Here is a 14,074-nt window from a genome sequence, read left to right as displayed (position 1 = left end):
AAAGGTGTGTGGGGGGGGGGGGGGGGCTTTGAGGTCCTTTCTGTTATAAAAGAGGAAAAAATCAGAAAAAAATAAAACAAAAAAGAAAAACCCCGCAAAAAATAAAACAAAACAAAAAAAATTTCAAACCACACCAAAAAAAAAAAAAAAAAATTAAAAAATTCCTTCATATGGAAGTGGTCCCTGGAGGGGGGGGGGCGGGGGGGCCCCGGTCTGGTGCTCGGGGGGGGGCCGGGGGTCACAGTGCTGGCTGAGCACACAGACTGGGGGGGCGCTGGGGCTGGGGGGGCTGCTCTGCACTGGGGGGGCTGCGCCACTGGGGGGGCACGGCCTGGACCCCCCCACTCCTTCCCCCTCCCCCAGCCCAGCCGGGATTTGGGGGGGGGGCGGGGCTGCACCCACACTGGGGGGGCTGTGCTGGGTCTGCCCCCCCCCGCCCCCGCCCCCCCTTCCCAGGACTCGGGGGGGGGCACTGGGAGAACTGGGAGGGGGGGGAGGGGGTAGGGTCACACCCTCCCAGCCTGAGGGGGGGGCACAGCTCAGGGAACCCCCCCAGATGCCCCAAATTGTGGGGGGGGGGGGAATTGGCACCACCTGCCATGGAGGGGAGGGGGGGGCACAATGCCACGGAGGCCCCCCCAAAAAAAAATCCCAAAAAATTCCCCTCGCCACGTGGGGGGGGGGGGCAAAACACCTCAAAAATGCCCCTCCAGCCCCCCCCAGTGCCAGACCCCCCCCTCAGCACCGACCCCGCCCTGGGGAGGGGGGGGGGGCTGCGGTTGGGAATGTGGGGGGGGGGGGGGGGTCCCCAGTGCTGGGGGGGGCCATAAATGGGGTCCCAGCATTTTGGGGGGCTCCCAGTGCTGGGGGGGGCCCTAAATGGGGTCCCAGCATTTTGGGGGGCTCCCAGTGCTGGGGGGGGGGGGGCATAAACGGGGTCCCAGCATTTTGGGAGGGGTCAACCCCAGTGCTGGGAGCGCTCCCAGTTTGGGGAGGGGGGGAAGGACTGGAAAAGGAGGCTCCCAGTGCTGGAAAACAGAGAGGGGGGGGGGGGTCCCAGTGCTGGGGGGTGGGCAGCAAATAAGTCACGTGACTTATTTCTAATCATCGTTATTAGTTCTTTTTTTTTTTTTTTTTTTTTTCCTGCTCGTTTTTAGTGTTCGTTTGGGGAAAAAAAAAAAAAAAAAAAAAAACCACCCAAAAAAAAACCAAACAAAAAACCACCAAAAAATAATTAAAAAAAAAAATTAAAAAAAAAAGGAGGGGGCGGAACTGGGCGGAGGAAGAGGAGGGAGGGGGGCGCTGAAAGGGGGGGGGGGGTTTGGGCGTGACGGGACGGGGCGGGGGGGGGCTCTGATCATTAGATCATTAAAATTAATGAATTTTTCGTTTCGTTTCGTTTTGTGTTTTGTTTTGTTTCGGTGGTGGGTGAGGGCGGTCTGGCTGTCGGCGGCCTCGGCTCACACGGGGGCTCACACGCTCATTGTCATGCTGGGCGAGTACTACAGAGAGAGCGGAGACACCACAGCGTTATCAGCGGGGCCGGGGGGGGGGCCCGGGTGATGGGGGGGGGGCACACACACCGCCCCCCCCCCCCAGCGCCGCCCTCCTCATCCTCACACCTCGCTCGGCCAAGGCGCCCCCCCCGCTGCCGCTGTCGCCGCTGCCGGTGGTGGTGCTGATGATGATGATGATGCCGGTGGTGGCGGTGGTGGTGGTGGGGGTGACACCATCCGGGGGGGTCGCCAGTGCTGGGCTTTGCTCGCTGACCCCCCCCGTCCCCGGCCGCGCCCCCCACGGGCCCCCCGCCCTCTCCTCCTGCCCCCCCGGGGGTGCGCGGGGGTCCCCGCCGGGTCCCTTACGCTGTCGCTTTGGAAGGGGTTTAGGAAATTGCTGCTCAGCTCGGCGTCGTCACGAGGGGTCCCGGGGGGGTTGCTCAGGGCCCCCAAATTACTGGGGGAGCTCTGGAGGGAGGGAGGGGGGACACGAGTTAGTGGGGGTGGGGGCATGGGGGGTGCTGGGGGGGGATTAATGGGGTGACAGGAGATGGGGGGGTGTCAGCACATGGGGGAACCCAAATAAATGGGGTCCCAAAAAATGGTGGGGAGCAACAAAGGGGGTCCCAATAAATGGGGTCCCAAAAAATGGGGTGGTCCCAGTATATGGTGAGGGGCAATAAATGGGGTCCCAAAAAAATGGGGTCCCAAAAAATGGGGTGGTCCCAGTATATGTGGGGGCAATAAATGGGGTCCCAGAAAATGGGGTGGTCCCAGTACATGGTGAGGGGCAATAAATGGGGTCCCAGTAAATGGTGGGGGGTCCCAGTATATGGGGTTCCAAAAAATGGGGTCCCAAAAAATGGGTGGTCCCAGTATATGGTGGGGGCAATAAATGGGGTTCCAAAAAATGGGGTCCCAGAAAATGGGGTGGTCCCAGTATATGGTGAGGGGAAATAAATGGGGTTCCAGTAAATTGTCGGGGACAATAAATGGGGTTCCAAAAAATGAGGTCCCAAAAACTGAGGTGGTCCCAGTATAGGGTGGGGGCAATAAATGGGGTTCCAAAAAATGAGGTCCCAAAAACTGAGGTGGTCCCAGTATAGGGTGGGGGCAATAAATGGGGTTCCAAAAAATGGGGTCCCAGAAAATGGGGTGGTCCCAGTATATGGTGAGGGGAAATAAATGGGGTTCCAGTAAATTGTGGGGGGCAATAAATGGGGTTCCAAACAATGGGGTCCCAAAAAATGAGGTGGTCCCAGTATATGGGGGAGCCCAAATAAATGGGGTCACAGTAAATGGTGGGGGGCAATAAATGGGGTCCCAGTACATGGGGAAGCCCAAATAAACGGGGTCCCCATAAATGGGGTGGTCCCAATGAATGAGGGACCACGGCTTCCCCAGCACATTTACCCCCAGTAAATGGGGTCCCAATAAATCGGGGGGTTCCCAAAATATGGGGGAGTCCCAAAAACGGGATCCCAATAGATGTGGGGGGCTCCCAGTGCATTTACTGGGGGTCCCAGTAAAGGGGTCCCAGAGCATGGGGGGGATCCCAGCACATTGATTGGAGATTCCCAATAAACCGAGGGCCCAGAACATGGGGGACCCCAATAAATGGGGTGCAGCACCGTGGGGGTCCCAGGGTCCCCAGCTCACCTTTGGCAGCCCATCCATGTCCCCGGAGCCTGCCAGGGTGACAGTGGGGCATTAGTGACCCCCCAATCCACATGTGTGCCCAAATTTGAGTGTCCCTAACCCACGTGTGTCCCCCAAACTGTGTCCCCCCATCCTCCATAATCCACGTGTCCTTCCCAAACCGTGTGTGTCCCTCAGTCCAGTCCATCTGTGTCCCCAAATCTGTGTGTGTGTCCCCAAATCCGTGTCCATGTCCCCAAATCCCTGTGTGTGTCCCCTCAATCTGTGTGTGTTCCCAAATTCCTGTTTGTCTCCCTAAATCTGTGTCCATGTCCCCAAATCCCCGTTTGTGTCCCCAAATCCGTGTACGTGTCCCCAAATCTGTGTGTGTGTCCTCAAATCCCTGTTTGTGTCCCTAAATCTGTGTGTGTGACCCCAAATCCCCGTTTGTGTCCCTAAATCTGTGTCCATGTCCCCAAATCCCTGTGCACATCCCCAAATCCCTGTGTGTGTCCCTAAATCTGTGTCCATGTCCCCAAATCCCCGTTTGTGTCCCCAAATCCCTGTGCATGTCCCCAAATCTGTATGCGTGTCCTCAAATCCCTGTTTGTGTCCCCAAATCTGTGTCCACAAATCCCTGTGTGTGACTCCAAATTTGTGTGCGTCCCCAAACCTGTGTCCATGTCCCCAAACCTGTGTCCATGTCCCCAAATCCGTGTCCATGTCCCCAAACCTGTGTCCATGTCCCCAAATCCCTGTGCGTGTCCCCAAATCCCTGTGCATGTCCCCAAATCTGTGTCCATGTCCCCAAACCTGTGTCCATGTCCCCAAATCCGTGCCTGTCCCCTCAATCCATTCCCCCTCCCACCCCCTCCTGCTGCACGAGCCCATCCAGCCTCAGAGGGAGCCCGAGTCCCGCAGGATTTGGGATTTTGGGGTCCCTGCTGTCCCCAGGGCTGTCACCCACCTAAGGACCCGTTCATGTGGTGCGGCTCCATGGCGCTCATCCCGCCCAGGGGCCCCTCGGCTCCGGGCCCCATGGGGAACTGCAAGGGAAAAGGGGGGGCTGAGGGACGCTGGGGGGACCCCCGGCCCTGTCCCCGGCCCTGTCCCCTCCCCTGTCCCCTCCCCTGTCCCCGGCCCTGTCCCCTCCCCTGTGGCTCACGTTGGGCCGGCTCCCCGCGGGTCCCATGGGGTTCATCATGGTGTACATGTTCTCGCTGGAGTTGGTGGAGTCTGGGGGGGACAGCACACGTGGGGGGGGTGAATGTGGCACCCCCAGAGCCCACTTATAGCCCCAAATCACAGTCACACCCCAAAAATCCCACTTATAGCCCCAAATCACAATCACAGCCCCAATCCTACTCACACACCCAAAAATCCCACTCACACCCCCCAAATCCCACTCACATCCCCCAAATTACAATCACACCCCCCAAATCACAATCACACCCCTCAAATCCCACTCACACCCCCAAATCCCACTTATAGCCCCAAATCCCACTCACTCACACCCCCCAAATCACAATCACACCCCTCAAACCCCACTCACCCACCCAAAAATCCCACTTATAGCCCCAAATCCCACTCACTCCCCCAAATCCCCTCACTCACCTCCGGGGCTGGGCAGGATGGGGGTACCAGGGGGGCCACCACCCCCAGGAGGGCCCTGGAAGGGAAAAGGAAAAAAGGAAAAAAAGGGGGGGGTGGGTTTGGGGGGGGTCACGGGGTCACTGCAGCCTCCCCCCGTCCCCAGCAGCGCACCCCAATACTCACCACGTAATTCCCAGGGGATGAGGAGGAGTAGGCAATCTGGGGGGGGACAAAGGGGACTCAGCACGGGGGGGGACACGGGGGCAGCACCCCCATAGGACCCCCCCCCCCAAGGTATCCCCCCCTCCCCAAAATCCCAAAATCCCCAAACTTACGGAGTTGGCATTGGGGTTGGGCCAGGGCCCGCGGCCACCGGGACCCCTGGGAAGGCAATGGGGTCAGTGAGGGGGGGTCCTGCCGGTCCCGAGGCTCCCCCCACGCTGGGGGGGCTATGGGGGGGGGCACGGGGGTCTTACATGTTCATGGTGGGCATTCCAGGGCCGGCCAGAGAGCTGGGGGGGGGGCGCATCCCGCTGCCATAGCTCTGCAGGACAGGGGGGTCAGCGGGGCTGGGACACCCCCAGCACTGTCCCCATCCCCGCTGTGACCTCCATCCCTGTGCCCAAAAGCCATCCCCGTCCCTATATCCCCATTGCCTGTCCCCATTCCCTGTCCCTGTAATCCCCATCCCTTAATTCCCATCCCCGTCCCTATATCCCCATTGCCTGTCCCTGTTATCCCCATCCCTTAATTCCCATCCCCGTCCCTATATCCCCATTGCCTGTCCCTGTTACCCCCATCCCCGTCCCTATATCCCCATTGCCTGTCCCCATTCCCTGTCCCCAGCCCTCTTTTCCTGTCCCCAGTCCCTGTTACCCCCATCCCTGTCCCCATCCATGTCCTTATTCTTGTTTCCCCGTCCCCATCCCTGAATTCCCATTCCCATCCCTTTATCCCTGTACCCCATCCCCGTGTCCCCATTCCTGTCCCACTGTACCCATTCCGATCCCCATATCCTTGTCACCCTGTCCCTGTAACCACTTCCACCCCTGCATTGCTGACCCTGCCCTATCCCAGTACCCCAGTACCCCAGTATTCCATTATCCCAGTACCCCATTATCCCTGTACCCCATTATCCCAGTACCCCATCAACCCAGTATCCCACTATCCCATCATCCCATTATCCCAGTACCCCACTATCCCATAATCCCAGTGCTCCCCTATCCCAGTCCCCCATTATCCCAGTGCCCCATTACCCCAGTGCCCCCTATCCCAGTGCCCCATTATCCCAGTACCCCCCTATCCCAGTGCCCCATTATCCCAGTGCCCCATTACCCCAGTCCCCCATTACCCCAGTGCCCCCTATCCCAGTCCCCCATTACCCCAGTCCCCCCTATCCCAGTGCCCCCCTATCCCAGTGCCCCCTATCCCAGTCCCCCATTATCCCAGTCCCCCATTATCCCAGTGTCCCCCTATCCCAGTGCCCCATTATCCCAGTCCCCCATTACCCCAGTGCCCCCTATCCCAGTCCCCCATTATCCCAGTACCCCATTACCCCAGTCCCCCATTATCCCAGTCCCCCATTATCCCAGTACCCCATTATCCCAGTCCCCCATTATCCCAGTCCCCCATTACCCCAGTCCCCCATTATCCCAGTACCCCATTATCCCAGTGCCCCCTATCCCAGTGCCCCCTATCCCAGTCCCCCATTATCCCAGTGCCCCCTATCCCAGTACCCCATTATCCCAGTCCCCCATTATCCCAGTACCCCATTACCCCAGTCCCCCCCTATCCCAGTACCCTCCTATCCCAGTGCCCCCTATCCCAGTACCCCATTACCCCAGTCCCCCATTATCCCAGTCCCCCCCTATCCCAGTGCCCCCTATCCCAGTCCCCCATTACCCCAGTGCCCCCCATACCTGCGGCCCCATGCCGGCCATGCCTCGGGGGGGGTTCATGCGCTGCATTGGGCCCCCCATGCCGGGATGCCCTGCACAGATGGGGGAGGGGGAGCCGTGAGACCCCCAGAGCCCCCCCGAACCCCCACTCTGGGCTGTGGGGGGGGCTCAGGGACCCCAGGGGACCCCAGACTCACCCTGAGCGCGAGCAGCCGGGTCCATGGCGTTGGGCAGCAGCGGCTGGGAGCCAGGAACACCCACGGGGGGCTGCACAGAGGGGAGGGGAGGGGAGGGGCCAACAGCAGGTCAGGGTGCTGGGGAGGGAGGGGCTGCACCCCTTTATTAGGGGAGGGGGCTGCACCCCTTTATTTGGGGAGGGGGCGCCCGGCAGTGACCGCCTCACCTGGTTGGGCATCCGGAGCGGGGGCCGGGGGCCGCCGGGGTAACGGGGGGACATGAAAGGCTGCAAGAGAGAGAGGTGGGGGGGTTGGGGGGTCAGCCGGGGCTGGGGGGGGTCAGTGTCACCCTGGGGGGGTCCCGGGGGGGGTCAGTGTCACCCTGAGGGGGGCTGTGACCCATGGGGGGGGACTGTGACCTCGGAGGAGGCTGTGGGGACAGGGGGGGAGGCTGTGCCATGGTGGGGGTGTGACCCCCCCCTCCCCAAAACCCGCTCAGGACACACAGACACACACATGGATGCACAGGACACACGGACACACGGACACACGGACACACAGACACACGGACACACGGGGCACACAGACACACGGACATGTGGGACACACGGACATACAGGGTACACAAACACACGGACACACAGACACACACACACAGACACACGGACACACAGACACACCGGACACACACACACACACAGACACACGGACACACGGGGCACACAGACACACGGACACACAGACACACTGACACACGGACACACGGACAGGCGGGGGGGCGGTACCTGGAAGAAGGCGGGGGGCACGGGACCCCCGGCCATGCCATCCCCGGGGGGCAGGTTCCCCATCACCGGGCTGGGCGCTGCCGCCGCGCTCTGCGGGCACAGACGGACAGACAGACAGACAGCTCAGAGCGGGCCGGGGGGGTCCCCAGCGCCCCCCGTGCAGCACCGAGCTCGGGGCCCCCGCAGCGGCCGGGGGCGGGGGGCGCGGGCCGGGCCGGGGGAGCTGTAAAGGGAAGGAATGCGGCGCTTTTCCGCTCCTCCGGCCCGGCCCCGGCGCCACAAATGGTTCCAATTTGGAGCAGGGAGGAGAAGGGGGGGACCCCGCGCTGCCCCCTCCGCCCGGGGGGCCCCGCGCCCCCCCAAGGCACCGAGAGCCCGGCGGGGGTGGGGGTGCCCATGGGTGGGGGGTGCTGCTGCTGCTGCTGCTTTGGGGACAGGGATGGCCGCGGTGACACCTGGGACACGGCTGGGACACCCAGGCTTGGTGGCACTGAGAGCCCAGGGACACCCGGATGGGGTCTGTGCCCCATGGGGGGGATCCACGGGGGTCCCGGGGGGGGCCCAGGGCTGCGTCCCCTCCTGGGGACCCCCGGACGCAGCCACAGGGACAGGCTGGGGCCGCTGCTGTCCCCAGCTGCCGCCCCCGGGGGTGACGGTGCTGTCCCCTCCGAGCAGGGACCAAACGGGGCCCCCCCGGCCCCCCCATCGCTCGGTGATGCAGAGCAGAGTTGCCATGGCAACAGGTGGGGGAGCTGCGGCTCCTCCTGCGGGCTCAAGGTCAGGAGGGAGGAAATTGGAGGGGGGGGGCACGTGGGGGGGGCACTTTGGGGGGGGCTGCTCACCCCCGGGGGGACCCCAGACCCCGCTGTGGGGCAGCTGATGCCAATACCCACCCCTAAGAGCTGTGCACAGGCTGGGCCCCCCCAGTTTTATGGGGTCACCAGGATGCTCTGGGGGGTCCCGACGTGCCTGGGGGGGGGGGGGGGGTTGGTGGGAACACGAGGAGACCCCAGCTCCACACTTGGGACCCCCCCAGTTCAGCCCGGCCGGGCACTGGGATGGGGCCAGGGCTGCGTGGGGCACCCCAGCGGGCGCGGGGGGGCCCCGGGGCTCCCCCCCAGCCCTGGCAGGCAGCAGTGCCATGGCAACGTGGCCTGACCCGCGCCGTGTCCCCGGCGTCACCGGCACCGCACCGGCAGCAGCCTCATTAATTCCAGCATGGAAATCAGCTCTGCGCAGCCACGGGGCCGGGGGCGGCGGGGGGGGTCCTGCTGCAGCCCCCGCGGCGCCAGCGCAGCCTCACAGGGCCCACGGGAACCCACGGGAACCCACGGGAACCCCCGGGAACCCCCGGGACCCCCCGAGACCCCACGGGAACCCACGGGAACCCCGGGACCCCCCGAGACCCCACGGGAGCCCCCAGGGGTCAGGGGATTCCTGGGGGGCAGGGGATGCCCGTGGGCCCTGCAGGGTCCTGAGCCCGGGGGGCACCGAGGGTCCTGCAGCCCACAGAGTCCCCCCTGTGCCACCATGGGTGTCCCCACAGGGACAGGGACCCCCCCGGGACCCTGGATCCTACAGAGGCATCCTACACGGAACAGCATCCCACATCCTGTGGGGCTGTGGATCCTACAGTGTCCTGGATCATCCTACATCATCCTACATCATCCTACATCACCCCACAGCCTCCTACATCATCCATAGCATCCCATATCACCCCACAGCCTCCTACATCACCCCACAGCCTCCTACATCATCCCAGGGTCTCCTACATCATCCCAGGGCCTCCTGCATCATCCCAGGGCCTCCTGCATCATCCCAGGGTCTCCTGCATCATCCCAGGGTCTCCTGCATCCTGTGGCATCCCCCATCCCAGAGCCCCGTGGGCTCCACAGAACCCCACGGAACCCCACAGCACTGTGGATCCCACAGAATGCTGCATCCTGTGGGGCTGTGGACCCTGCACCATCCTGCATCCCACAGCATCCCACAGCATCATCCTGCATCCCAAAGCATCCCACAGCATCCTGGGGATCACGGATCCTGCACTATCCTGCATCCCAAAACATCCCACAGCATCCTGTGGGACACGGACCCTGCATCCCACAGCACTGTGCACCCTGCAGCATCTTGGGGACCACTCCCCATCCCAGGGCACGGTGCCCCAGCACCCCCCCGTGCCCCCGCCGTGGCTGCAGCCCTGGCAGGAGCGGGCACAGGGACCCAGGAGCACCGGGAGCACCACCGGGAACACCGGGGCTGCTGCCTCTGTGCCAGTGACGAAAGCCCCAGAGCTGTTCTGGGGGGGTCCCCTCAGTGTGGGGGGGTCCCACTGAGCCCCAGCCCCGCAGTGACCCCCAGGACCCCGGGTGGGGACCGGGGAGCAGGGGACACCCCGGGCTGGGCGCCCCCGGCTGGCACCGTGCCCATGGCGTGGGGGGAATGGGGGGGGTCCCTGTCCCCTGGGGGGGGGGGGGGGGTGACAGTGGGGGCTGGGCACGCCGGGGTCCCCGAGGGGGGGGGGACACAGAGCCAGGCCTCCAGGGATTAACCCCCCCTCGCTGTGCCATGGGAAATGGGTCACCCAGAGATCGGGGCTGGCACTGCAGGAGCCCCGGCGCGGGGCGGGGGGGTCAGCGGCACACGGAGCCCCCCCGGGCGGGCACTCACGTAGTCATGGAAGGCTTTGGCCTCGCTGGAATGCTCGCAGGTCTCGCGGCGGTCCGGGGCGGCGCAGTACAGATCCCAGAACACGCTGGGAAAACCAGAGCGGGCTTGGGATGGGTTGGGGGGCAGAGGGTGAGGACCCCCCCCCAATTTACACAGCCCTGACCCCTCCCAGCGAGCCCCACGTGAGCCCGGCCACGCTCCGGGCCGGGGGGGCCGCGGCCGTGTCCCCCCTCCCTCGGCGGGGGCCTCCCGGCTCCTCCGGCGCTGCTTTCCCCGCCTGTTTTCCCTGGAAACGGTCGCTACGGCCGGAGCCCAAATTCCTGGGACTTTACATCAGGCTGCAGCATCCCGGCATGGGGGGGGGGTCCCCTGCCCGCGCCCCCCGCCCTGGGGCCGGGACAGCGCGGGGGGGGGGGGCCCTGCCTGTGTCTGGGTGCCCCCCCAGGATTGGGGGGTGCTGGCTGGGTGCCAGGTTAACCCCCAGCCCCCCCTCGCTGTGTGTGCCCCCCTCCCCAAATCACCCACGGATCACTCGCTGCCCGAGCCCCCCCCCCAAATCCCCACACCCTCCTCGGGGGGGCTCTGCTGAGGCCCCCCCAGCGCGGGGGTCCAGCCCCGGGGCCGGGAGCCCCCCCCCCAGCTCCACTCTTGGTGCCAAATTGGATCCATCTGGAGGAGCCGGGCAGGGGGGGGCGGGATGGGAGGGAAAGGGGGGGCCCCCAAATCGCTGATGGGAAAAGCAGAGGGACAGGTTTGTGTTTATGGGGTACGAGGTGATGTAGTGGCAGAATGGGGGGGGGGGACAGATCCCAGACCCCCTCCCAGCCCCTTTGCCATGGGAATGGGGGGGTTCCCCCCCTTTCCAAGCCCCCCAGAGCCCAACTCACCACCACCAGGAGTGCAGGAAGCCGGGGGGCTCCCCCAGCGTGATGTTCTTCTCCCATCGGATCTGCGAGGGGGACATGGCCAGGGGGGTCAGCAGGGACGGGAGGGGCTCCAGGACCCCCCGTGGGTGGCGTGGGGGGGTCCGGGGGCGCTGCCCTCCCCCCTTTACCTCCGACAAGAAGGTCTGGGCGGATTTCTGGGCCCCCACGTGCAGCAGGTACTCGTAGACGTAGAGCGCCAGCCTGGGGGGACAGGACGGGGACAGGGGCAGCGTCAGGGCCCTGCCACCGCCACGGTGACACCCCCACCCAAGGGACCCCGAGCGACACGGGGAACAGCCGGGATGGAGCCCCCTCCCCTCAATTAGTGCAGATTGATGAAGGAGGTTCGATGTCACCGCCCTGCGAGGGACCCCAGCGGTGGCACCGGGTGACTCCCACCGGTGACACCGCACGGCAGCAGCGCTGGGGTGGCTCCAGGACAGGTGACACAACCCACACAGGATGTGGCTCGGGGCCCGGTGCCACCACGCGTGTCCCCGCTGGCACCCGCGGAACCCCGAGCAGGAACGGGACCCGCGGGGTCCCCACGGGGGTCTCAGCCCCGCCGGGTGCAGCCCCCGGCCCCAGCAGCTGCCCCGGGGGGACCGCGGTGGCCTCGGGCACGGGGACACAGCCGGGAACGGCGGGGCACGGAGCGGGGACCGGGGCTGGCAGCGGCCGCGGAGCATCGGCAGCCCCGGGGCCATTCGGGTCCCGCTGCCCCGGGGGATGGCACGGCCGGGGAGGGCTCCCGGTGCCCTCAGGGATGCTGCGGACCGGGCACATCCCGGCTCCCGGTAGCCCCGGTGCCATCGCGGTCACGGTGCCCCGGGGGATGGCACAGACCGGGGGGCACAGCCCCGCTCCCGGCGGGCACGGTGCGCTCGCGGTACCCTGGCGGATGGCACGGAGCAGGGGGAGCAGCCCGGGTCCCGGTGCCCCGGGGGATGGCGCGGTCGGGGAAGGGGCATCCCGGCCGCCGGTGCCCCCGGGGATCCCGCAGACCGGGCAGATCAGCCCGGTGCTCCCGCAGCTCGCGGTGCCCCAGGATATGGCAATACCCGGGAGGCACATCCCGGCTCCCGTTAGCCCCGGCGTGATCGCGACTCCCGGTGCCCCGGGGGATGCCACGGACCCCGGCACATCGCAGCTCCCGGCGCCCCGGGGGATGTCACGGATCGAGGGGGATCATCCCGGGTCCCCGTGCCCCGGGAAGCCACGGACCGGGGGGATCATCCCGGTTGCCGGTACCCCGGGGAACGGCACAGATCGGGGGGAATCATCCGTGCTCCCGGTGCCCCGGGAGATAGCACGGACCGGGAGGGATCATCCCGACTGCCGGCGGCCCGGGGGATGCTACGGATCGGGGGGACCATCCCGGCTCCCGGTGCCGCGGGGGATGCCGCAGACCGGGGGGCTCATCCCGGCTCCCGGTGCCCGGCTGACCCCCGCCAGCTCCCGCTGCCCCGCGGCTGCCGGTGCTCCCCGGCGGGGCGGGGCCGGGGGGTCCGCCCGCCCCCCGATCTCCCCCCGCTTTTCCCGATCTCTCTTTCCCCCCCCCCCGTCCCTTCCCGCTCCGTCCCCGCTCCCCCGGCGCCCGCCCCGGCAAAAACTTCCGCGCCCCGGCCGTCCCCCGCCGCCGCCCGGCGCCGCACTCACTTCTCGCGGGCCTGGCCGTCCGAGGGCACGCCGGAGCCCTTGCCCTTGGCGTACATGGCGCGGCGGCGGCTGTCAGCGGCCCCGGGCCCGGCCCCGCGCGGCCCCCGCCGCCCCCGCCGCCCCCGCCGCCATCCCGGCCCGGCCCGGCCCGGCCCCGCCGGCTGCGGCCGCGCGCCCGAGGGGGAGCTTGAAACCGCCGCGCCCCCCCCGCGCGGCTGTTCCGGCAGCGCCGCCACCACCCCCCCCGCGCCGCGCGCCGCGCTTAAAGGGGCGATGGCGGCGGGGGGAGGCGGTGGGGACCGCGCCGAGGAGGAAGGGAGGGAGGCAGGGAGAGGGGCGGCGGCGGGGAGGGAGACACGGACACGGACACGGACACGGACACGGACACGGACACGGACACGGACATGGGGGGCGAGGGGAGTGGGCGAGGAGGGTCACGGGCAGCGCGGGGTGGGCACAGGGGGCACAGGGCGGCGCGGATGGGGCTGGGTGGACGCGGAGCCGAGGGGGTGGACGCGGGGACGCGGGGGCGAGGAGTGGGCACGGACACGGGGGACGCAGGCGGGGGGGGGTGGGCATGGAGGGGCGAGGACACGAGGGGGGTCAGGGACACGAGGGGGGTGGGCATCCAGGGAGGGGGCACACGGGGGGTCAGGGACACGAGGGGGTGAGTTAAAGGGGCAGGGACACGAGGGGACACGGGCACAGTGGTCACGGAGGGACACGAGGGGGTGGGCGCGGACACGGAGGGTACAGGGGGTGGACATGCGGCAGGGCGGACACGGACGCGAGGGGATGGGCACGGAGGGACACGGACAAGAAAGGGTGGGCACGGACATGAAGGGGTGGACATGGGAGGGGGGGGCACAGGGGGACACGGGGGACACAGAGGGACACGGATGTGACAGGGTGGACGCGGAGGCGATGGGGTGGACTTAAAAGGGCAGCGACACGAGGGGATGGAGATAGGATGGTCCTGGAGGGACACGAGGGGGTGGCCACAGACACGCGACACAGAGGGCCACGGATGTGACAGGTGGACGTGGACACGACGGGGTGGACACATGCGAGGGGTTGGGCATACAGGGACACGGACACGAGGGGGACACACGGACACGACGGGGGGACACACGGACAGGAATGGGAGCAGGTAGTCACGAAGGGACTCGGACACCAGGGGGCGGACACGGACATGGTGTGACACGGGGGGACACGGGGGGACACGGGGGAGAC

The 14,074-nt window shown here is 66.1% G+C and overlaps 1 protein-coding gene across 1 annotated transcript; it reads right to left on the bottom strand.

Moving 5' to 3' along the window:
- Window positions 1–1,206: 1,206 nt before the first annotated feature.
- Window positions 1,207–12,942, bottom strand: SSBP4 (single stranded DNA binding protein 4). Its single transcript, XM_036399460.2, has 17 exons — window positions 12,842–12,942; window positions 11,311–11,383; window positions 11,144–11,205; window positions 10,257–10,341; window positions 7,587–7,676; window positions 7,029–7,088; window positions 6,823–6,892; window positions 6,647–6,717; window positions 5,204–5,271; window positions 5,063–5,108; window positions 4,911–4,946; window positions 4,749–4,803; window positions 4,300–4,370; window positions 4,102–4,180; window positions 3,156–3,184; window positions 1,863–1,964; window positions 1,207–1,502 (listed from the first exon to the last, which is right to left on the bottom strand). Exons 1-17 carry the CDS (start codon window positions 12,895–12,897, stop codon window positions 1,473–1,475), a joined length of 1,083 nt encoding a protein of 360 aa, XP_036255353.1. The 5' UTR covers window positions 12,898–12,942; the 3' UTR covers window positions 1,207–1,472.
- Window positions 12,943–14,074: the final 1,132 nt, after the last annotated feature.

The sequence above is a fragment of the Molothrus ater genome, chromosome 26 (genome assembly GCF_012460135.2).
Source record: "Molothrus ater isolate BHLD 08-10-18 breed brown headed cowbird chromosome 26, BPBGC_Mater_1.1, whole genome shotgun sequence".
In the NCBI taxonomy this organism is placed as follows: domain Eukaryota; kingdom Metazoa; phylum Chordata; class Aves; order Passeriformes; family Icteridae; genus Molothrus; species Molothrus ater.
Note: the sequence above shows the minus strand (reverse complement) of the source record. Positions and strands in the feature narration are given on the sequence as shown.

Excerpts from the sequence above, each read along its gene's own strand:
- SSBP4 (XM_036399460.2), bottom strand. The coding sequence starts at position 12,897 with ATGTACGCCAAGGGCAAGGGCTCCGGCGTGCCCTCGGACGGCCAGGCC. Across the intron at positions 11,206-11,310 it reads CCCAGACCTTCTTGTCGGAG|ATCCGATGGGAGAAGAACAT; the intron begins GTAAAGGGGGGA and ends TCCCCCTCGCAG. Across the intron at positions 1,965-3,155 it reads ACATGGATGGGCTGCCAAAG|AGCTCCCCCAGTAATTTGGG; the intron begins GTGAGCTGGGGA and ends CCCTCCCTCCAG.